Below are 23,973 nucleotides of genomic sequence, written 5' to 3'. Positions count from 1 at the left end.
CTAAATGCTGTAGGTGGAGCCCCACTGTTTAGTTCCTGGTACACAGATAAAGCATTAGTTAACAACATTTTCTTTACTGTTAACTTCTGAAAAAGGTAGAGATATTTTTAAAAGTTAGAAGAACAACCTAAGTTTTTAGGAAGTTTGCAGTCCCAGGACTATTTGTACAGCACTTTTTGAAATGAAGGAGCAGTACAGGAGAATTGAAGCTATTACAGCTCTCCTCATTGTGCTGCAGGTCTCTTCTCCTGTGTAAACTCACCTCAAGTGCTTTTGCTAATGATAGGAAAATACTTGATATGTGGTTTTTAGACAGCCTACTGTTGTCAGAGATGTACTGCTTTGAAGAGTGATGAAACAAGAATGTAATTGAAAGAACTGGAAATAGAGAAACAGGAACGACTAAGGCCTTTCACAGTCTACAGCAGTGAAATGGTGGATCTAATGCAAATGGAGTTCTGTTGTGTGAATGTGGGGAAAAAAAAGGCATAGTGAAATTTTGCAGATCTGTGATTCTGCCAGTATACTTGCCAATCACTTGTTTCACTGTGTAAGTTCCAAATTCCCTGTGTTTAATTGTTTCTGATGTGCTGGCTGCTGGGTTTATTAAAAATGATTTAATTCAGATTTTAAGAAAAAAAATGCTGTGTTAAGCACTGGGATGTGGGTTTGGGTTTTGTTTTCCATTTTCTAGATGTCTTATCTACCAAGCTTTAGCTAAATTATGAAATAATGATATGGTCCCTACTCTTGTCCTACTTCAATGGTCCACGCTGAGCCAAGCAAAGTTCTGGTTGGTAAATACCTTTCCTGAATAGTATCTCTGTGGAAACAGGGACAGCTTCTTCCAGTGCCTTTAATTTCAGTAAACCTGTATGTTTAAAATGTTGCCCTACAACAGTTCTGCAGAGTATTTTTATGATGATGTAAATACAGCTTTTTAAATGTGATAAGAACTAACTCGTTAGGTACAACTGGACGTATATTCTTGTTCACTTGGACCTTGTTTTCTGCATCCTTTCCTATCCCTCCTTCCCACCACCAGTTGGTTTGAATGTGTTGGATATCCTCAGTCTTTTTTTGTCAGCCAGCTGAGCCACAGCTCTTGTTGTGAACATCGCTCTTGGGCAGTGATGTAACAGCACAGTCTTTTTATCTCTCCTCCATTTTTTCTAAACTGTTCTGTTGTTCAACTTCTTTTTGCTAGTGAGTTTGTTAAATCTAAGTGTAGATACACAAACTCTCTTGTTCTATCCACACTGCCCTATCACCCAGAATGAATTTTAAGGAATTTTACTACCTTAATGCTACAGTCCTAACTGTTGGAGCGCTGTGGCCAGGCTCTAGAGCCAGTCGATGCATTTAATGTTTCTTACCTAAAACTTAATTGTTTTCCAGAGCCCAGTAGGTAAACCAATAGAAGATAAACCTTAAATAGTGTTTGAAAATTCTGGTTTTTTTATAGAACCTACAAGAAGTTGTTCTTCCTTGGGATGTGTGGGAATTCAGTATTTTTCTCAGCTGAAATTGCTTTGCTTTTGACGTTGCAATATCAGACACCTGACACACGTTAACAGTGGTTGTGTACCAGAGCTGATCTGAATCATGGGGCTACTAGTGATAATCTTTTCTTTGCTCTGAGTAATCTCAATTAAAACAGGATGAAATCTGAACATGTCAAAATAACATTTGTTGCTTTATTAAAGGATTACAATATTACAGGGGTAATCTAATATATTAAAAACCCTACTTTCAGTTATATACAACACATGCTACATCACACGTCAGTTTAATGCACATCATACTGTTGTAAAGTGATGAGGTAATAAGGGAAAAAGTGTGCAAGCACACGCACACAAACGCACAGGCTTACTGTAGGCTTTTGCTCTCCCTCTTACACGCATTCTTTAACTTGCAGTTTTCATAGTAGTTGCTGTTTTGAAATGGGTGTTACAGCAATCTGTTCTAGAAACCTACCTCAGAAGAATATTAGAATTATCCCAATCCGTATTTCATAGTTGTGACTGACCTCTAAATACAGATGAGTAAATCTATTTAATTATTTGACAGTAATGTGCTATAATTGTGAAATATGGTAAATATAACTTCTCTTGGCTACAGGTAACTTCTTTATATAATTTTTATCTATGGGCTAAGGATATTAAATAGCTTATATATTGGCATCCATCATTTGCCTGCAAAGTTGGATAGTCCCTTTAATTTATATCCAGCCATTTCTGGTTACAGAGGCTACACAGCAGGTAATGACTGAAGTCAGGTACAAAATACTGTGACAGTTGTGTCGTATAACGTGCTGGCTGTACAGCGTGTTACATCTGTTGCAGATCTGGATTCATTTCCGTATGCAGGTAGCTACTTCATTTTGGTAAGAAAAATCATTAGTGTTTTTAATCTAAAATATTTTAATCAAATATGAATTTTAATTTATAGGAGCAGATTATTAAAATGCTCAAAGTGAAGGGGAAAGACTGGCTTTATCATGACAGTAATGGTTTCAGTATCTACTCTCAAAATCAAATTATAGAGTACTAACTTTATTCATGGCAGGTAACAAAGATTAAATCAGAATAATCACACTAATGTACATATACCAGCTACACAGTTCAAAGGATATGATTTCCTGTGTCAAATGATTGCTCATAATAATAATAATAATACTCTTGCTGTACAGTTTGTAATATTTCCTGTATTTGAGAATATTTATACATAACATACAAAAATATTTAAATGTTGTGGCAGTATTTTTACCATCCAAACTTAATTTACAGGGAATAAAAACCAGAAAGTTTATCTACAGTCCATCTAAACTGCCAGTTCTAAAAGGCTTAATATAACTACTTTTAGTACCAAGAAGTGTTTTGAATGTTATGTCAGTTCAGTTCCTTTTTTTCTTCAGCTTTTTTTTCCTGGAATGATTCTTGAAAGTACAATATACAGGCCCTCACATCTTAGCAATAAATGTACAATATCTTACATTCCTCGTTTCTGAAAAGATAATTCCAGGTAGTAACATCATAGCTTTATGTGATTTTTTAGAACAACAAACCAAGAGAAGAATTATTTCAGTGGAATGTATTGGGGTTAGGTCTTATCATCATAACAACTTTCTTCAGCGAGTATGATCCCCCGCGGAATTCCGCCCAGTAGACGCCATCCTGGTACCGGCTGCGGTAGTGTCCCCCACGATACCACACGCCATTGAGATTGGAGTGAGCACACGCGTTGTACCACCATCCCCCCTTCTGGTAATGAGCACAATTGCCTGCAAAAGAAAGGTCTGAGTCAGTCTCAGGAGTAAATGAAAAGCCTTGCAGCAAGCTAGCCAAGCGCTGTGAGTTTAACACGTAGATACCACGTGGTACAAGGTGAACTTAAGCTGCTTCAGGAACCAGCTCTGCAGGTGGGTTCTGCAGACAGACTCACTAGCGTACTCTCCCTTGCCGGAAAGTTTGTTTGCATTACTGTCTCAAGTAACACCCCCCCAGCATATTTTACAGAAACGATAAATATTTCAGTGAGAATTTTTGTTTTGGTGTTAGTGCATGTAAGGGCTGACACACCTGTTTGTGCTTCATAAGTTACTGACAAATCTTTAAAATGTAATTTTTTGTTTCGTGAGTGTGTATGACCGTATTTTCCCTTTTTTAAAGAAGGGAGGGGGAAGAGGGCACAAAAGGTGAGGGAGCTGGAAGAGGCCTTGTACCTGTGTAGACGTCATGGTCCCGGTCCAGTGTGGTGAACTGTTTGCCATTGTGCCAAGTGAAGGAGTCTCCCGCATTGCCATTGTAGCGCCCCAGTCGCAACTTGTAATACTCGCTTTCTGGCTCCAGCCTGAAGCTGGCATACTCAGCAAATACTTTTCGACCTGACCAGTCTTCCATTGTTATGAGCAGTTTGTAGTTGCCTTGATTTGTTAACCAATAAATATTTTCTAATCCAAGCCAATATTCTCCATCTATATTACCAAATCCTTGCTGTAAAGGAAGCAAGAGAAGCATATTAATATTGTGCATCTGTTTTAGTGGTAAATCAGAGTGTATTCCTAAGTAGAAAACCACAGTAACTTATTTTAGGGACTTCCTCTTCTAGAAGGGTAAACACAAAAGTTCCTCTTCAGGTAAGCTGTTGGGCAGACTCTAAAATCAGCCTTTAAATTAACCTTACCAATAATTTTTAGAGGGTAGAAAACATCAAACTGCTCGCTTGTCCTAACCTTGTACGTCTCCCAGTTCCTGAAGAAGTTGACAGACCCATCCAGCCGTCTCTGAATGACCGTCCAGCCGCCGGGGTCGTGCCGCTGGTCACACCAGACCTGCATAAGCTGGTTTGTGTTTTCGGGTTTTACAAGATAGATGGAGCTTGTATCATGGCCGTCTTCTAACGCCTGCAGACAGTCCCTCCAGGGCCCTGTGCCAAAACAGAAGGATTCTGCATTAGAACGCAGCTGAGCACATCTTTAATGCAGGGCAGTATTCGAGTTGGTAACTTTTTACAGTAGATTTGCTTCTGCAGAACAGTTATTTTTTGCTCTTATTGAAGGTACAGTGTCCCCTGAGTGTTTTCAAACATTCATTTGTTGAAACTTTATTTCTGGAACATATCAAATGAATCACTGACAAAGGTAGATCTTTATTTAAAATTGTATTTTATTTTAGGCAGCTGCACTTATAACATTGATCATCTCTTCAAAGAAACAAAATATTAATGACTTCAAAGATAACTATTAATAATTTCCCTCAGAAAGAAAAATGGTAAGTTTGACTTTCTTTCTGTCTTTGAGAAATTCAGCTTTTTAGATCCCAAAAAATGTCATTGGCATTGACATTAACAGTGGAACCAGCAACATAAATTAAGAATGGAGGTGTTGCTGTTGTCACCTGAATAAATGATAACATAAAATAGAAATTAAGATTTGTAACATGGAGTGCCCACTTACATAGATAAATTTTAGATAAATGAGAAGAATTTCCCCCCCACTGAAGGAAGAAGGCTTGTCAGATCTTCTCATGAGGAGTCTTACTGAAGCATATGCTGCTGCCAAGAGTAACTTCTCTTTTAATTAATTTCAGTTCATCTTCCCTTTTTGATAATTCACTGTCCAACACTGGTAACGGTAGTTACCCTTGTACTTGGAAAATGAGTTAGTGAATGAGTTTTATAGAAACAATCTCAGTGTTCTGGGGGTTTGGGGCTTTTTGGTCTTTTTAACTAGTTAATCAAAAAGTCAGTGTACCAAGAGGCAATCCAGTTTTCTGGTCTGTGGCCATGCTGTGTTGTTCTTGGTTCCTTACTCATACTCACAGACTGTACCTAGAGTGCTGCTTCTAAGCCCCTTCTCCGCTTCCGTTGTGGGCAACTGTTCAGATTTCTGGCAGTTTAGCTGTAGATTCTGTGACACAGTTGCATGGCTTATTATGAGAGGTGGAAGACAACAAATGTACTGACTACTGGTAATTTAAATTGCTCTTGTTTATTTTATCACAATGTGTACATAGAGGTACTTACTAAAACCAAAAAACCCCATGTCAGTTCAAAGTCAATATTAAAGAAACTCCTGAAATAGTCAACCACAGATCTTTGATCTTGTCTTCAGAAAAATAAATATGTATCAGTATATGATGTGGGATCTACAGCTTTTAGATTTTTAAATTTACAATTCCTTGTAGGCCACATGGCAACAGTGCTCTACTGAACAGGATTCTTTTCCCTGAAAGTGCTTTAAGATGAAAATAAACTATTATAAATACTTCAAAGCAGAGATTGCTACTCCTTTTCCATGACAGGTGTTTTTTTGTCAGATACTAACTTTCCAAAATTTTGACTGAACTGGGTAGTCTGTCATCTGGCATCAGAAATGAAAGGGAGCGTTCTGAAGACAACTGGCTCCAGCACAGACCTCCATAAGACACCATGTCTAATTCTGCCTCATGAAAAAAATACTTTTAAGGGATTTTTATGGGCTATTTATGTGAGGCTCTTTCTTTGTACTTTGTAGCAGCTTCATTTAAACGCTTTTAGTCAGAAACCTGGTCGGTGTTTTTGGAAGTACACACGGACTGGGTATGAACCGGAACTCTGCACAGACACCAAGCCCTTCAAATATCTCCAAAAGTGATACAGAACCGGTATTACAAAAAGCACGTTCATTTTTATTCAAGGTGATTGGATGATGGGACATGATTCAGATTTGTTTGCTGTTTGTTCTACTGTTCTTAGCATATTTTCTATCAATTAGTGGAAATTTTTAAAAAAATTTTTTTTCAGTGTCACATTTGCTGCCTTTCAGTGTTCGCACAGCAAGGCAATTCCTGGTGAGAGGTTACGTAGCAGTTAATTGTTTCATGTTCAGTTTCCTTTAGAACTCTTGGGGAATGTGCTTTACCCTACAGTTCGTTAGCATTCGCTTCTTTCATTGGCTTTGTACCCTCTTCTACCAACACTTCAGTTTGAGGTAGATCTAGCCTCCTTGACACGAGTGTAGTCAACACAGGCTCGTCAGAGTGTCCCCTCAGTGAATACTCACAGCAAAATTAATTCAGATTTTCTACTGTTGCCTTAATTTTTCTTTCCCTATAACCTTTTAGTCAGGCTTCCTGTTCCTGATCTGTTAGATGGAAATCAGATTTATTATGCCTTTTATTCCTTTTGCAAGTCATTCTAAAGATTTCAAAGTGTCTTTATATTTAACCTGACGGAATGTACGTTCTTATTTCCTGATTTGGACATGACTTAGTGCTTTGAATTACATTGTCTGTCGTCCAGTGCCGCTCTTACCGAGCGATCTAACCATGACAAGATTTCCTGGTCTTCTCAAAGTCTTTTTTTTTTTTTTGGTGCATGGATAGTTCTGAGTGCAGTAGGGTATAGGGTATCCTTAAATAGTCTCTATGGTACTTGAAAACATTTTTCCTTTTCAGTTAACTCTTTATGCATCAGTGTTACAATATTGTGCTATTTTGTGCCTCCCAACTTTCTGATAGGCTGTTATAGCAGATCTTGCTAAAACCCCAACTTTCTAGTTCTTTGATGTTTTTTGTTGTTGTTTCTTAAGTAGTAATATCTGTTTAGAAGCACATACACATACACACAGACACACATTTGGCTTGGCCTTGCTACATGTATTGGCCTAATATTTCTGTGCCCTGTTTAAATTATATTTTTCAGATTACATGTCAGCATTTCTTATTTTAACTTTGTCCACTGCTCCTATCCAAAGATTTTACTTGATGGTACAAAATCTGCATTGCTTCACCTAAAGAATTTACCAGTTTAAACCAGCTGCTTCATTAAGCCATAATTATCAGTATGAATATATACTGTTTGTCTTATTAACTATATTTGATTACTACTAATGCCTTTTTTGAAAAAGTGTGTGGCCGTATAAAATTAGCATACACTGAATATCAATGCTGCATTAACCTTAGCATTACAGTTTGCTGTCTGTTAGTTAACTTTTTTATAACACAGCATGGGGATAAAACGTTTGCCTGCAAGTTTTACCTGGTAGTGTATGATAAACTGGTTTGTGTACATGTTTTTCTAGGAATAATGTCTTCTAGAGAAATTACACAAGAAAACATACATTTCATAGTTGGTATAACTGGCTACCAAGTGTTTTGATCCCGGAAAAAGATTTGTTGGGTAAGGATGATGAATCAAATTCATGCAGTTTTCAAGTCCAGCTTTCATTTGTCTTGCGACTAGGCATCTTGCAATGGTGCACTAGCAAATTTAGACAAAGCAGGATATTTCTGTAAGCTATTCCCCTATTTTATACAGAAAATGTAGCAGTGCTTCACCTAACAGTGTTTGTCCTGTTGTGTGTCATATGCTACACTCTGCCAACTTGTTTCAGATCTACTTGAATTATTGACCCCGTGTGCTAAACTTTTTGATGTTATAGACTAAAACCTGTTGTAGATAAACTACATCTGCTTTTTGCATTGGCATATTAAAACTCGTAGGTAAGCATTAATGCATGCAAATTTGTTGGTGTTTGGTGTGTCATAGCCCTACATCCCACCCCAAACCTCGGGGCAGTAGCTCCAAGAAAGGAGCTGTTAGTGTCACAGCTACACCATTTCATCAGGAAGTCTCTCACTGGGCTTTTAGCTCTTTCAAGCAAGTCTTAAGGAGCAGTGTTCCTGAAGAGGGCTGTAGAAATTTTACTTGGAATTCATATTTTGCATAGTAGAATAGTGTAAAATACAACTGTAGGTACTCTGAACAATCTCTGGTGTCAACGTTATGTGAGTTACTGGCTATTAACCAATTTTTTAAAATTTATTTTTCTGTAGAATTTAAGTGTTGTGTACATGCTCAGTATTTTGCAGACAGAATTAAACTTGCCCAACTTATTCTTTTGGGTATGAGCAGGAAACAAGAATGCACAAAAAAGAATTAGAGGTAAGCAATTTAGGATAAAATTGCAAATTCTCCTACTTAGAATCAAAAGCAAGTTGTGGGTTTTTTTTTCATATTGCTTCATTTTTGCAAAGAACCAGCAGCAGGAACACTGGGGTGTGTTTTATGCCTCATAAAGTAAGACTTCCTGGGAAATGCATGGATCAGAGAATACATTAGTCCTTGCAGAGAAATTAACTTGTCTACTCTGAAGCGTGTACATCTAAAATTATTTTATATCCAGTGATGATGCCCACCTCTTACAATGCATTCTTTCAGTTTCTTTAGAGCATTTTACTGTGAGACTGGGGTTCTTTATCTACATCATGTTTTTATAATTTACTGCCAGTGTTGTGTTCTGCAGTCATTAGCCTTTATCATATTTGAGGCAATAGACTATGATATGTCTGGTGAAATATTCCTAATAAATTTTTGACAAGACACTCTTCTTCTATGCCTTGCCTCTCAAATCTGACACATTTTTGTTATATGGCTGGTTGTTTTGGCTTACCTTTGTGAATATGGAGAAAATGCTCAGTTACACACGTAAATCACACTACACAGTCAATTATAATAGCATGTAGGGAAAGACACTTCAAACATGACAGAGAAATACTTGTAAATGACCATCTTGCTTGACTACCTCTGAGTGTAGGCATAGGGGTCTAGTATATTATTACTGTATAAAGGCATTGCAGAAAGGGTCACTGTGCTGAAGATTTTAAATTATAAGTAACTTATAAAGTAGGTTGTTTCAAAAATATTCATGTTGAAAAAAGATGAGCACTTTATTTTATGGTAAGTGATGTGTACAGAAATCTCTAAGTTGTTTAATTTCTGTGGCAGTTCTTATGCTCTCTAGTTCAGATTCCTGTTTTTTGACTGAGGTAGATGTGACTGTGCCAGCCATATTACTGGTTGGCCAGCAATAACACACACTGCCCTTTTTTTCGGGGGGGGGAAAAAAAAAAAAAAAAAAAAAAAAAAAAGGCAGCAATTGTGTAAACTTCCTCTATAGTGTATATGCTGCTGTTAGGAGAAAAGGATAGTTCTTTTACTAGATCTGTCTGGTAATTAGCGTTTTTGTAATAATAAAATGTGTATCTTCCTTCTGAAGTATTAACGTGCTTTACAAACAAGGGTCGTCTTATCTTCCCTTGAAAAAGTGAGAGCATTCTGCCTTTCAGAGGTGGTTTGATAAAATCTCCTCTGGGGCGTCAAGCAGACCTCTGAGGAGTAGTGCCTTTGTAATCTGACCACTGCTTGTTCACTGCACAAACACCTTGAACTACAAAAATCCTTTTGTAGTATTGGATGTACAGGATGGAGAGACAGCTGTATAATGAAGAGACCACACATTTATGTTACATGGAGACCAGAGCAGGTCTGATAGCTGATTGTGTGGGGTGTATTGTGTTGTTTGGATTTGCACCCATCCATGCAGAGTTGAAGAATGTGAAATACATTTTTAAAAGTGTGTCTGTAATTTTGCTAACCCAAACCACATGATTATTCTTCCCAACCCTGTCTTTGTTGTCCTGCCTCTCCTTAATTTCTGTCTTCAGCAGTCATTAATACTGCTTGGAAATACAATTAGAGAAATTTTTTGACTTGAACAATTAAGTTGTATGAAACAAATTATTTTCTCAAATGTTTTTTTTAAATGTGTAACTAAAAAAAAAAAAAAGAGGGGGCTAGGATTATCATACAATCATAGAATGGTCTGGGTTGGAAAGGACCTTAAAAGGTGATCGAGTCCAACCCCCCTGCAGTGAGCAGGGACATCTCCCACTGGGTCAGGCTGCTCGGAGCCCATCCAGCCTGGCCTTGGATGCTTCTAGGGAGGGGCGTTGATCACCTCCCAGGGCAACCTGTGCCAGTGTTCCATCACCCTCATCATAAAAAAACTTCTTCCTTACAGCTAGTCTGAATCTACACTCTTTTAGTTTAAAACCATCACCCCTTGTCCTGTTGCTACAGGCCCTATTAGAGTCCCTCCCCCCTTCCCTATAGCCCCTTTCAGCCCTGGGAGGCCACTCTAAGGTCTCCCCAGAGCCTTCTCCAGCTGAACCCCCCCAACTCTCTCAGCCTTTCAAAATTGATCCAGCCTTCTGATGATTTTTGTGGTCTTCCTGTGGACCCAATCCAACAGGTCCATGTAATTGCTCTTATGAATTAAGAGATTCACTTAATTCTGCTTTGCACTGATATTTTCACACCGCATGTTTTACAGAAATGAGATATGTCTTTTAGGGATTTGGTGAGACTCAGTATTCCTACATAGTCCTTCATGGGGAGCTGGAAGTGTGGATCCATGCAGCTTTTAATTAATTTAAAATCATTAATACAAATGGAAGGGAAATACGAGATTTATTTTAAAAATTAAGTCTCACTTCTACACAGTTTATGTGCATAATTAAATGTTTGGGTTTTGACACTTGCCTACCTCTTTAGTGAGATACCAACTTCCAACTGTCTAGCTGTTGGGAGAAGAATACAGCAGATAAAAAAATACATAGCAAGTTTTTGGAATTTCTTAGGTATAGGTTTTTCATAGATACCTAAAATAGGGAATGAAAAAAACCCCATGCAATATATTACATTTGAACCTAGTAAGTAGGGAAGAACTGATTGAAAATGTGAAATGGAAAGCAGTGTAGGTAATCTTGATTGTGAAATAATGAAAGCCGTGATTCTTATGGTAGGAGAGTGAAAAGAAAAACAAATGAACTTTTAACAGATGTCAGCAGATTCAGAGAGCGTGCAGAGAAAATGCTTTAGACAATTAGTACATGTGGAGAGTTTACAAGTTATAAGAGACTCTGAGGACACTGCAGTGGATTTTGCTGTTGTAGAAGGCAGCTAGGGAAAATGGTAAGAATGTGACCTTGCTAAACCGTCACCTTTCAGCTCACAGTAGATGCTAGCTCAGTTAGGCGTGTCCAGTTGTGTGGAGGGTTTTAGTTCGGTTTTAACAAAACAACACCCCCCAAAAAGCAAACAACAAAACACCACGCAAAAACAACAGTGTGGACAAAATGGACAAAATAAAATAAAGCTACTGAGAGCAGTAAGACTCTAGTAAGTCTACAGTCAAGGGAAAACACTGGTCTGCTCCTCTGTAGGGAGTGCTGTCCGCAGCTTAAACTGAGAGGGCCTTTCATATTTTCCTTCCGTTTTGCTTCAGTTTTCATTGCACACGCTGGCCGCAATCAGGTGGTTAGTACAGCCAGGAGTTTTGGCAAAAATTATACAGAAAGGACTGTATAAAATATAGGTGGATTTTTTTCCGGTGGCTGGGCAGTTGTGGTGGTTGTGGGTTTTGTTTCTTTTGTGGAGTGCTGGTTTGGGTATGGGGGTGAGGGTGTTTTTGTGGGTTTTTCCTAGTCTATTCCAGACACCTGGCTGAAGCATCATTTACGGCATTAATCGTGGGGAGGGATTTTGTTTGAGATGTGCTTTGTGAGTGAAGAACATTCTGGAGGATGAGGAAAAGGTATTAAATGTTTCTTGCCCAAAAAGAAAGGTGGGGAGGATACCCTGGAAATGAAAGATTAAATAGCTTAACTTCAGTTGTTGGAAATTTGCTTGAACAAATCAAACTGCTGCAAATGAGAAAATAAGGCTAGAAATTACCATTATAATGGATTTGTGCAGAAGAAATGTGAAACTTCTTTTTATGATAAGTTACATAAATAAGGGATGAGTAGCAGATGTCAAATCTTATCTTAGACTCACGGACGTTGGAAGGGAACTCTGGAGATGAACATGAAAAACAGCAGATAAGCAGCACTTCCTCAGGTGAGGATCTACAGGGTTGCAAGTTGGTCATGAGCCAACGTGCATGTGTCCTTTGCAAAAAAGGAAAACACTGTATGAGGACAGATCAGCAGAAGTACTGTGCACATGAAGTAATTGTTCCATTCTGCTGTGTGACGGTGAAGTCTCGGCTGCAGTTTGGGTACTTAGAAGCACGAGGAGGATGTGACCAGTTAATGAGTTTTCAGAAGAGCCTTAACAGGAAGGGGAAGACTCTTAAAAGAACTCTAAGGATATTTCACTTACAGAAAGATGGGGAAATACTGTACTAAGCTTGAACCTACATTGAGATCAAAGTCAAAATGTTATAGACCTGATTTTCCTTTTTTTACCTAGAACATTAGAATCCTGTTATTTTTGGCTGAGGTTCTGCATGCCACAATGCACACTTTGGCGAGTTCACCTCTGGCAGTACGGTGAAGTAACTGCTTTGTAGCAAAATGTTTTAGAGACTGTGCTTTAGTCTGAAACACCTGCTCAAGTTTCTTTCATTGTGGGTATTTCCATTGAGAAATAAGTCTGTGGAGGGTTCTTCTATGTGTCAATTGCATTATTTAGTAATTCTAAAGCGTTTGACAATGTCATTTGGAGTATGTTGTAAATAGCTTGAAATATCTTTTGAGTGCAGTTCACAGGCCATACTCTGTTCCAAGTCTTCGTTTCAGATGTCTCTGGGTCCCCTATCTTTTTTCTGAAGCAAGGACTTGTTGCCCACACACTGAAGAACAGACTCCTCTTGTATGGGACATGTAATACTTGAACTATTTTTTTAAATATGTGGGACCACAAGTGACACTGGATTCTTTACCTGTTATTTCCTTATCATATAGATCAACTGATCTCTGATGTGATTTCATATGCCTCTAATCTTGCTTATGGCAGAACTCTTAATGAGGGCTGTGTAATAATCCCTCGCTATTCCATCACTTGCTTCCCTTTGTTCCTGTCTTAGAGCACAAGTGCCCTGTGTGAGGTACAGAGCAGGTACATATTCCCTTTTGAGTTACACAAGCACAAAAATTACCACAAGCTAGATCAATAAGCTTGTAATAACTTCATAAATGTTTATGTAAAGTGTCAAACCCCTTCAGACGTCCTAACATTTTGGTCTTGGGCACAGGTGAATAAAATATAGATGACTGTTGATTAGTAAGATTTTTCTGCAGCCCCTTTATCTCTTACCTGTAACAAACCATGGGTTTGTCTTGGCAGAGTAACATGAGAAAAATCTGTGGGGCTAGTGTATCTGAATCTTGGACATTCACAATTCATGTTTTTCTTTCTGTGCTTGTACTACAACATGTATCTCAAAAATACACTAGACAATGTCAAATCTAAGAAATCTCAGTACAAAATTCATTTGCATTTATTTTGCTAAACAAATGAATTCTGTATGCATTTTGGATACTACAATTAAAATGTGCACTGCATATTAGCATAAACTAATGTAGACATATCAATAATATTACTTACCAGATGGTTTATCAGTTGAAGTCGGAATACTAGTAACTGCAGGCATGGTTGGTAAGGTCGGTGGCAGAACCTTTAAGTTCTGATCACTCTGAATCTCATTAGTCGATATCTGGTTAATAATGCGATTGTAAGTAGGAGGCTGGTAGACTTTGTTTGGTGGCTGTGGAGTTTGTGGCAGTGGCTTTATGGATGGCATTCTTTGACAGTGTTCTTCCAGTTGGGCAATTATTATTGACTGATTATTGGCAATTGACATCAAATGTTGGTACTTGTGCTCTAAGTCTTTGTATTTGTTTGCAAGCTGCAACATATCTGCAGTTTGGTTCAGAATCTTATTCTCAAGCTGAGAAAGTTCTAAGGCGTTGTCACGTTTTCGGATAATTTCATGTAGTAACTGCATATAGAGTTGTGTGACACGAGAATTCATATTTCTGCTCTCTTTTCTTAAGAGTTTAACCTCATTCACAATCCCACCATCCACCTCTACCAGTTGCTGGAGAGTTTCTATTTGTCTCTTTTGTTTGAGTAGTTCATTGTTAAGTAACTGTAGTTCTTGTTTGTTTACCCTGTTTTCAAGTAGAACTTCAGGCTCCTTAGAATTAACACAAATGGCACCTGTCACTCTCTGCTGAGGTACAATAAAGGTGTAAGTGCATTTGTCCTGTGTGTCACTGGAACGCTTGTATCTGTTCATATAAATGAACTCTTGCTCTGTTTCCTCCTCATTGCCTTCAAATTCCTGCGTTTTGCTTGCAGTAGCTCCCGCAACAGCTATTAGCATTAGACAGATGAATCTTGTTGTCATCATGATCCTCTCGTTCTGATCAGATATTCTTCTGCAAAGAACTCTTAAAAATCTGTTTTAAAACAAATTCAACAGTAAGTAACAAATAGCAAATCAATGCAAACTTACAACTGGTAATCTGTTCTAAAACTTACAAACTATTACATAGTAACTAGTATGTCTGTGTACAAATGAGGTGTTTTTATTGTCCAGCATGAACTTATGTTGGCTGAAGGGGACATCAAGGGGACTAGTTGTACGGCCAGGACTGCAGTTACTAGTTGCTAGTTTACCTAAAGCCTGCCAAGAACCACAAGAAACTAACTAATAAATACCAGGATTTGAAGAGTCCTTTCTTCCAGGCAAGTACCACAAAAGTTTCCAAGATTGGTGTTTTCATTTAAATATGAATTATATTTGTAACAGTAAGAAATGAAAATTAACTTTTAAATGTAAACAGAATGTAAGTTATTATGTGCTGTTAAAATACGTTCTAAAAATATCAAATAGCTCATTTGCAATTATTTTAAAACCATGTATATTGCAGGAGACATATCTTAGGTGAAATGTAACAATTTTACTTTAGTTAGCAGTATTGAACCTTGTAGCTAAAAAAACCCCCAAAACAACAAAGAACTCCTTACTCTACATTAGTCCTTAATAATTATAAATTTAAAACTCTACTGCCCAAATATAGGCAATAAAATCTTTTGTTTTTCCAGACTAGTAGAATTAACAACTAAAATATTTATTGTGACGCTCACTGGAGACGTTGTCTGTACACTCAGCTTGGTCACTTCCCTTCAGAGTCCCTTCAGGGAAGGGGAAGAACACGTGCCCGTGTGCACGGTGGATGAAGATGACCCCTGGCTGTTAGAATTAGCTGGTGGTGTTTACTGACGCACTGCAGCAGTGCCTCTTTGGTGAAATTACGCTGCGTTCTCAGAGCAAATTCACATTCAAGGGGGAGATCCGAGGCCATCACAATCTCTTTACAAACAAGTCACTACCAGAACTTTTCAGGCAACAGTCACCTTGGAAGCGTGAGCTTAGCACTGTCACTGTGGCCAGGGATGCCCTTGTCACAGTTGCTCTTCCAGCTGCTTGAGCAGCACTTTGATATCGTGTATTTCCAACAGCTTCTTGTTGTTGAATTTTAACAGGGGTGTGTATATATGACCTAGTTTTCTTAAATAAAATGGGGGGGAGATGCAGTATGGAGCTTTTTCGGTGTATAGAAGCCTGCTTGATACTTTTTAAAACCAAGGTGGTGTCACCGTCACATTTTTCTTTGTTTGTAAAGCACTTCACATGGAATAACCATTCACTGTTTAAATAAATGCCCCCTTACTGCTTGGTCATCTTTAGTACAGGGATATGATGATAACAGCTGTGAGAAACTGGAAAGAGTCCAGCTAAGCACAACCAGCATGGGTAGCTAGAGGCTGGCAGACACGATGTGTGAGAAGCATCAGCAAGAGCTAGCCCCCAGAACGTGAAGGAGACATCTTACTGCTGTCTTCAGTGACATAATGGGTGTTTGTAGAGAAGATGGCTTCTTTCTGGAAGTGCAGTGAAAGTATAATGGTCAATGGATGCAAACTGCCTCAGGAAAAATTCATTTTGGGTTTTAGAAAAAAAGCATTTCACAATGAGGGTGACCAAAGATTGAAGCAATCACCCAAAGAGGTGGTGAAATCTCCATTCCTGGAAATATGTAAAGTTTTGATTTAAGCAAGTCCCTGAGCAGCCTGATCGAATGTTGAAATTAGTCTTGATTTGTAAGACGAAGGTGAGGTCCCATCCAATCTGAACTGTTCTCTGATTCTAGGCAGCTGCTGGCTGGTAAGAAAGGTTTTTTTAGAGTTTCAAGATAATGATGGATATGCATGCTTAAATAATTATTCATACTGAGAAGAGATATGGTTGTCAGTCATCCACATTCTTCTGTTCTTTTGAAATAAACCATAGAAGTTTCTGTAAATAGTTCAAACAAAAGTGATCAGGATTTGATCCTTCTTAAAATTTTTGGATATATACATTTTTGCTTCAGTTTCTCATTTGGAATAAACTCATTTTCATTCTGCAAACAGAAAGGAATTGTGCTTTACAGAACTTGTCAAGAATCTTGAAAACTTGTCAGATAAAAGTTTGGAGTTTGACATCGTTTCTGTAAGTAAAGGAATGTTATTTGGAGCCGTGGAAAACAGGGAACATAAATTCACCCCAGACAGCTTTAACTTGCATAATCAGCATTTGCACAGCAGGTCACACTTGGAAACCCTGGCGGTTTTCCAGGCCTTGTATTTCTCCACAGATGGACTGTTTTTGCAAATGTCTCTCGCATATAGGTGTAAAATGGGTTTTATTTCACTGTTTGCATTCAAATAACTTCTCCCCTCCTCCCCAAAAAAAACCCTGTAATTATTGTGAACACTGGAAAGAAACTAATTTTTTCCTCAGCGTTCACTTGAGTCTTTGTCACAGCATTTCATGTCTTTTAACTGAACACAGGATTTGGGGTGCGCATTCTTTCCAGCCTGAAGAAATACAGAGCAACTTAGAACAGTTTGATTTCTCTCCACTTTTTTTAAGAATTGTTTAAGAAATAGAACAGAGTTCATCAGCCTCATCTTAACCTATCAGTTCAAACGTCTTTCAAACTAGAGTAGAACAGACTGTTTCAGTTGAAGGGACCTAAAACGATCATCTAGTCCAACTGCCTGACCAATTCGGGGCTGAGCAAGTTAAAGCATGTTAAGGGCATTGTCCAGATGCCTTGGGTCATTGACCTCTTCTGCAGGAAGCCTGCTGCAGGGTTTGGCCACTGTCTGCAGAATGTGAGCCATCAGTGAAGGACATCAGCATGATTAGACCGTGCTGAAGTGCTCCTCTCATGTCTGTGCCTGTACGTCACCTTTTCTAAGGTGTTCTTCCTAGAAGAACATTGGAAGGAAAAGTACGTTGGTAAGAGAACACTCCTGTACAAATGGAAACAAGAACCATACTGTCTTCAGATGTCCTTCCTGCAGAGTCTCTTAAGTCTTTTATTGTCTGTACTTGTTCAGTAAAAAGGTGTTCAGAATGAGGCCTATTTGTTGCATATTGTGCTGGACTACATAACATAAATGGCATTTCTTTTCTGCAGTTGGATTCAAATGAAGTTCATAACCAACATGCTTGTCTGAACAGCTCTCAATGATTACTCTTTCAGGGAGAAGAAAGCTTGCTGGAGGAAGTGGGGAGGGAAGCCAGAGAAACAGTTTTAAGGAAGGACTTAATGCTTTTTAATATCTTCCCCTTTTTAAGTAGGAGACCATCAGATTCTTAGGACATCAGAATTCCTTCCCATGGGAGAGGAAAATCTCATTTATTTGATGTCTAACACACTAGCTTTCAGTTTTCTTCTGTTGCACTTACGCCAAGTAATTGCTCACACCCTTTGTAGTTAACTAGTGCTGTTGCTGATCACTCAGTTCTTCCCGTCTCTCTGGCTTGGCCCCCTTCTTGCTCGCTCGCTCCCTCTACCAGTAGCTCTTCTGCAGTGGACTGGGAGGGAACTGTATTGCTGGGGCCATATTCATTCCCAGTGCAAAATTCCACTTAGGTAGCTGTGGACTTTTCATTTGCCACTGCACAAAACTACATGACATAAAAGCATGCTTGCAGGTTTGATGTGAATTTTCTTAATTACTGGAAGTACAGCATGTCTGTCTTTTATCCTCGTGCATGCTGACAGAAGTTCAACAAGCATACAAACAAAAAATGGGAGAAGTGAGAAAAGCACATGTAGAAAGATACATGTCATTTCGATTAAAAGTCAAATAGAGCTTATAATTAGAAAAAGTATATAAGTTTGAAGTAATTTCATTTCTAGATTCTGGCTGTTCAAGACTGGTGCACTCATAAAAGCACTCACTGTTCTTGGGAGTCGACTTGGGACAAACCTGCCCTAGTACAGAGGCACCTAAAATGGATTTTGTGTATGTTTCCCCTACTTGGCAGTATATATTACTTTATTCGGGCAAAAATAATGGTTTTTTCCTGTTTATCTTTCCTGTTTATCTTTCACCAGTATAACTGCATCTGTGTGAAGACTTCTGGTGGCATTGTTGGGTAGGTTATAATCATAGTATTTTACATACTCCTAGCCAGCATAAGCGCTTTGGTTAAAATTTCAGTTTGTAGACCAAATGTTGGCCTGCCTGTGTATATAATGCAAAGTAAGTAATAATAAGTTGGATTGTTTGCTTATTCATTGTTTGCCCAACTGAGGATGTTCCCATGATCTGGTGAAAAAAGAGGAAATAAACTTTCTGAAAGGGCTATCAGACATTTCAGCATTTCCTGTCCCTTAAGAAAAAGTAAATAAAATTTTTCTTTGGCTTTCCTTTGAAATATTTTTCTGTGCTGTACTCTGTCATGCTTATATAGGACTTTTGGTTAGTCAAAATATTTTACCTTTTGATTGCTACAAGTATCTTGAAATATATACGATGTTTCAACAAGATTCAAGTATTTACCATCTATAATGGTAACCTTACCTATAGGTTTCCACATCCTATAGTTTAATCACTGTCATAATCCTGAAATGATAAACTGTTTCTGTGTGCAGAGTATTACTGTTTGGCAAATACTGACTTTTTTGGTTTTTTTGCAATCAGCTTGCCTTAAGAAAGCATTAAAGGTAGCAATGTCAGCACTATGGCTTTTTTTTTAAAGCTAGTTGTAACAAAATACACATCTCATTGTGGATATTCCAACATCTATACCTCTCTTCATTATTTGCTGGTTCTGATGCTGTGCTTCATTTGGGTTTTTGCGTACAGAAGAGAATGAAGGTATGTCTCCATCAGATGAAAAATATGACTTGTAATAACAACACAATGAAGTATCATTAAGCCTATTTGAAAATCCTACCAGTAGCCTTTCAATGCTATGGCTGTTTTTTGTTGGATGAAATTTGTTCATAAAATAGACATTTGCAGTATTACTCTGGAAGGAAAGGTGTTTATGAAAGCCCGAGTATATACTGTCAGCACTGTTGCATCTAGTTCTAAAGTTCTAAATGGTTGTGTCTTTCAACCATTGAGAGATCAGGGTCTTGTCTCTGGGAGTTTGTTCTCTTTACACCTATGCTGATTTTAGTGCAAAAACTGAACTGATTTCAGTGCAAAAAAAAGAGCTGAGGCAGTAGGAAGAGCACTGGATGGTGGCTGAGCACTGAACTCTATTACCCTTTACTTTGAATTACAAGTCAGTTCAAGGAGGAAATGTTTTCACACTGGAGGAAAGCATCACCTATACTACAGCATTTTGGAGAAACACAGAAGCAAAATAATCAACTTTGTAAATCTTGTGTGGAAAAATTGTTGGAGAACGGCTTGCAGAGAGCAAGGCTATGGGTCTCTGCAGAAGCTGATTGCAGCCATCTGAGGTAAACAAAGGAAAAAACCTAGGGTACAGTTATGCTAACAACAGACTGTTATGTTAACAAAGAGAGAAACTGAGGTACATTATGACCTTGTATATGATAAAGGAACGGCCCTGGGAGAAAAAACAGGTTCAGAAGAGGGAAGATGTTGTAACATGTCTGAGATGCCACAGGGGGCTGGGATATTATAATGTAGCTTTTTACATGTACCCAATAGATTTGTGAGTAGTATGCATGATTATTGTAGAGTGCTTATATAAGGGGTGATTTCTTTCAATAAAGTGGAAGCTTGCTCTATCATTCACATTGAATCGGCTGCTTGCTTCCTCCGTCCGCCGCAAAAAAACTTAACTAAGATAAATGTGGAAAATAATTGCCTGGGTTTCATACCAGAATATAAATTTTGTATCTTAAATTGCACTGGTCTGGGTTACTACTACAGATAAGGAACTTAAAAGAAGCCATTAGGTAAAAGCAGTAGAATTGCTTCTTGCAGCTGCTCTTGTTTTTCTATACGTAGTGGTCTGTAGGTATGAAAGTGTGATGCACCGAGTATATAAATGCAGCTTTTGTACAAGTGATATGTGACACTGTCTACCCCTGGAGACTGCTTTACAGAGAAGGCAATTTTCTGTGCTAAAACTAGGATGTTGTAAGAGGGGATTTCTGGGGACTTCAGTAACTATTTGCATTGCAGTATAGTTGAATTTATTGCAAAGTTAATCTAATTAAGAAAAAATACTACCAATTTGGTTTGAGGAGCTAATACATCAGAACCTGGTATATGATGAAGATAGCAGCAATTCTCACTTCAGAAAGCTAGAATAGATTTTTAGTGGCTGGTATGTCACAGCTCAGGAATTCAGGAGGCATTTTCAGCTGATCAGGCTTCAGTTATGATGATCATTGTACATTTCCGATGTGACTTTTCACACTTAAGCAGGAGTGCTCAGTAAGCTGTCAGAATAAGTCATTGTATCTTTGGGATAACAACTGTTGTTTTTATAACAAACTGCTACCACTTTCTATCACTGTCACTCAAGCTCCCTAGAAAGGCTCCCAGAGTATTATGTTCCTTAGGAAGTTAATTCCAGAATTGGAGGGCTTACTTGTTATTTCACTCTATCTTCTGTATATGGTTTCGTGTAGTATTTTGGGGGGGGGGTTTTTGGTAATAGGTGACTTTCATTTCATTAAGGAGTGGATAGGCAAGGCCCAACACTCACAACTTATTCCCATCCTTGTGAATTGCTCAGACTCAAGGGTTTATAGTCTAGAGGCTGGATCATTACGAGCGTGGGCTGGTCTAACATGCCAGAATTGAATGCACCATGATTAAACTGGTACTTCAGAGCCTTTTAAAAGTATCCCGATAGAAGAAAAAACACAGATATAAGGATGAGATACGCACTTTTGCACAACGGTGGTATTTTCTGACATTTCCCAGTATGGTTGTTTTGACTTAGAAGAAAAAAGTCAGCAGTGATATCCTGCATACACATGTATTTATTTTGTTGCGCTAAATCGCTCTGTTACAAAATTCAGTTCTGTGGGTTAATCAGTTCTTGTGTGCTGGTCACATTTAATATGATGGGGCTAGCAGTCATTTGATGGGCTGGCTTTTCCTCATACCTTACGTGCTGTGGTACCTTCTGTGTAGATTCCTGAAGCATTTAGATGCCAATGAAGGCACGTTAGCTATTACAGCATTTATTCTGGAAAAGATAAACTGTTTTATTTGGTTGTGAATTCACACATAGTTTGATAATTGTTCATTCTAAAGAATCATGAAAACCTAGCAACTGATCTTCACTGTTTCTTTAATACTTTTGTCTTTGAAATTAAGGTTTTTAGATTAATGCAGTTTTACATTTTAATTGGATTATGGAAGCAACTGGAACAAGGGTGTCAAAAATGTAAAGTCCCACTATGAAAAGATCAGAGGGCTTGGTTTTGCTTTTTGTTAACAAACATTAGTTTTTGCTTCTGTAGAGTCCTTGATAGTCAATGTTTGTGGACTTAAGAGTTAGCTGGCATGTTCCAGGCACCAGGCCAGTAATATGATCTGGATTTCACAACACCGTTGTGATAAGATAGATAAGCATGAATTTTCTGAAGCTGCTTTCTTTCTTACTCCCTGCCCTTTTTCTCAGAGCTCGTGCTCTGTTCTTACTCCCTCTCCCAAAGAGTCTCTTGCATGGAATTGCATTAATCCGTCCTGTCAATTTTTCAAGTAGTCTTCATCTTTAATAGCATTTATTAATTTTTGCTCTTTTCTAAGGAGAGGGACTTGCATTTTGCTACATGTTTTCTTTTAGAATTAACTCTCGTAGTTTGATTTCTAGATAGAGTACTGCTGTGAAAAACCTGAACAGTGTTCTTCAGTTTTGTAAAAGGAAACAGTAATTCACAGTGAAAATACAGCATGGTAGTGTGCCTGCCACATGTATTAGGAAAAGCTTTGAAGTTTTGTTTGAAGTTTTGAAGTAAGTATAATAGGGGATAGGGAAGGGCTGACACATAATTGCATGCAGTTTCATTTACGAAAACACGATGTAAAACTACGTTGAAAAGTTTACCTCCAAACCTATGGTGGGAATGAGTTTAGGGTTTTTGCCACTAGTTACTTGATTCCGTCCTAAGCAGTGCCACACTGACAGAAACCAATTAATTGCTTTAGATACTTCTATTATAAAGCATTCTATACTCGGCTTTTTTGTCCACTTAAAATTGTGGTGAAATTTTGGTTGCAGCACTAGTTCATTCTTCTGAAAAGGAAATACTTTTTTTACTGAGGGGAATGGATGACTAAAGCAGCACTTCAGAATGAGAGTATCTTAATTAGCTCTTGGAGAACTTTTGTTTTGAAATACTATCAAGTGCTGCAAGAAACTTCAAAAGATTATGTATGTTTTGCTGCTGTGTAACTTTTTTCAAGTTTTGGCAAAAGATAGCTCTTTTAGTAACAAGAAGTACAAATTTTCTTTCTGGATTACCAAGAATTTTAGTCGTGTTGTTTGTGGATTGCTCTTTGTGCTTTTTAAAGTTCTGTCATAGATGTGGAATGTAATTATTGAAAGAGAGCACTGCTTTTGTTGTTGCTTCCCTTAACAGCGGCCTCACCTTATTTTCCCTTAATCCAATCACTACCGAAAAGCGCTCATACTGTGCGTGCTCACATGTGTGCGGGCGCATTGTCTCGAACAGCCCTTCAACAGTCACCTTTTAATAAATGTGACTCATTCTGCCCATGAAAAAGAGTAGTTAGATCATACCGTAAATATTTAATGCTTACACGAAGGCACTCATAAGCGCTAGGTTATTTTTAAAATTAATTTTTTGCGAAATCTTTGAAGTATTTATTTTATATAGACTCTAGTAAAGCTCCAGGAACTCTTGTATCTCCTTGACCAGACATGAGTGTAAGAAAGACCAAACAGATTTCGTAGCTCTTAATACAGGTAGTGCTTTAGAAAAGTGATCACAGAAATTAGTATCCCTAGAAAGTTTGCTGAGACATGTGCGTTTTCAGTGAGCCTAGGAAGCATGAAGCTCTAGTTAATTCTGCAGAATTAAGTAAGATTTTTTAAAAAGATGTAATATTCTTGAAAATAATGGCAAGAGGGCTCCGCGCTGCCTGGCATCATAAAATGTCTCGCCTGTCTCCGCACCTCCACCGCGGTGGTGGCTCTTTGAAAAAGGCGAAGGGAAACGCAGGCTCGCTGCTTTCTGCGGGGCTCGGGGCGCCCTGGGCCGGGCTTGCAGCCGCGGCGGGCCCCGGCCGGACAACAGCCGCCGCCTCCCCCCGGTCCCCCCGGCCTTACCGCTCTCCGCCGGCGCCTCGCCCGGTCCTGGCCGCGCTCTCACCGCCGGGGCCCGGGACGGCCGCAGCCCCGGGGCTGGGACATCCCTGTGGGCGGGCGGCCCGCGCCGGGCCGGGCCGGGGAACCCCCGCCGCTGCTCCCCGCGGGGTCCCGGGGTTTCTCGCGGGCCGGCGGCCCGGGCCGAGCCCCGCCGCCGCCCTGGGGCGTTCCGGGAC

The 23,973-nt window shown here is 38.8% G+C and overlaps 2 protein-coding genes across 3 annotated transcripts in view; one reads left to right on the top strand and one right to left on the bottom strand.

Annotated features, from left to right (window-relative positions):
• RALGPS1 (Ral GEF with PH domain and SH3 binding motif 1) overlaps positions 1–23,973 on the top strand; it is a 101,578-nt gene that overhangs the window by 32,947 nt on the left and 44,658 nt on the right. The gene's annotated exons all lie outside the window — the stretch shown is intronic.
• Positions 1,676–23,967, bottom strand: ANGPTL2 (angiopoietin like 2). The gene is made up of 5 exons (XM_074923396.1): positions 23,759–23,967; positions 13,717–14,573; positions 4,235–4,428; positions 3,725–3,995; positions 1,676–3,283 (listed from the first exon to the last, which is right to left on the bottom strand). The coding sequence occupies exons 2-5, from the start codon at positions 14,522–14,524 to the stop codon at positions 3,084–3,086; spliced, it is 1,473 nt and encodes a 490-aa protein (XP_074779497.1). The 5' UTR covers positions 14,525–14,573; positions 23,759–23,967; the 3' UTR covers positions 1,676–3,083.

This window comes from Athene noctua, chromosome 20 (assembly GCF_965140245.1).
Source record: "Athene noctua chromosome 20, bAthNoc1.hap1.1, whole genome shotgun sequence".
NCBI classification, from domain to species: Eukaryota; Metazoa; Chordata; class Aves; order Strigiformes; family Strigidae; genus Athene; species Athene noctua.
This window is presented reverse-complemented; position numbering and strand designations above follow the sequence as displayed.

Excerpts from the sequence above, each read along its gene's own strand:
- ANGPTL2 (XM_074923396.1), bottom strand. The coding sequence starts at position 14,524 with ATGATGACAACAAGATTCATCTGTCTAATGCTAATAGCTGTTGCGGGA. Across the intron at positions 4,429-13,716 it reads TTCAACTGATAAACCATCTG|GGCCCTGGAGGGACTGTCTG; the intron begins GTAAGTAATATT and ends GTTTTGGCACAG. Across the intron at positions 3,284-3,724 it reads GGACCATGACGTCTACACAG|GCAATTGTGCTCATTACCAG; the intron begins GTACAAGGCCTC and ends TTTCTTTTGCAG.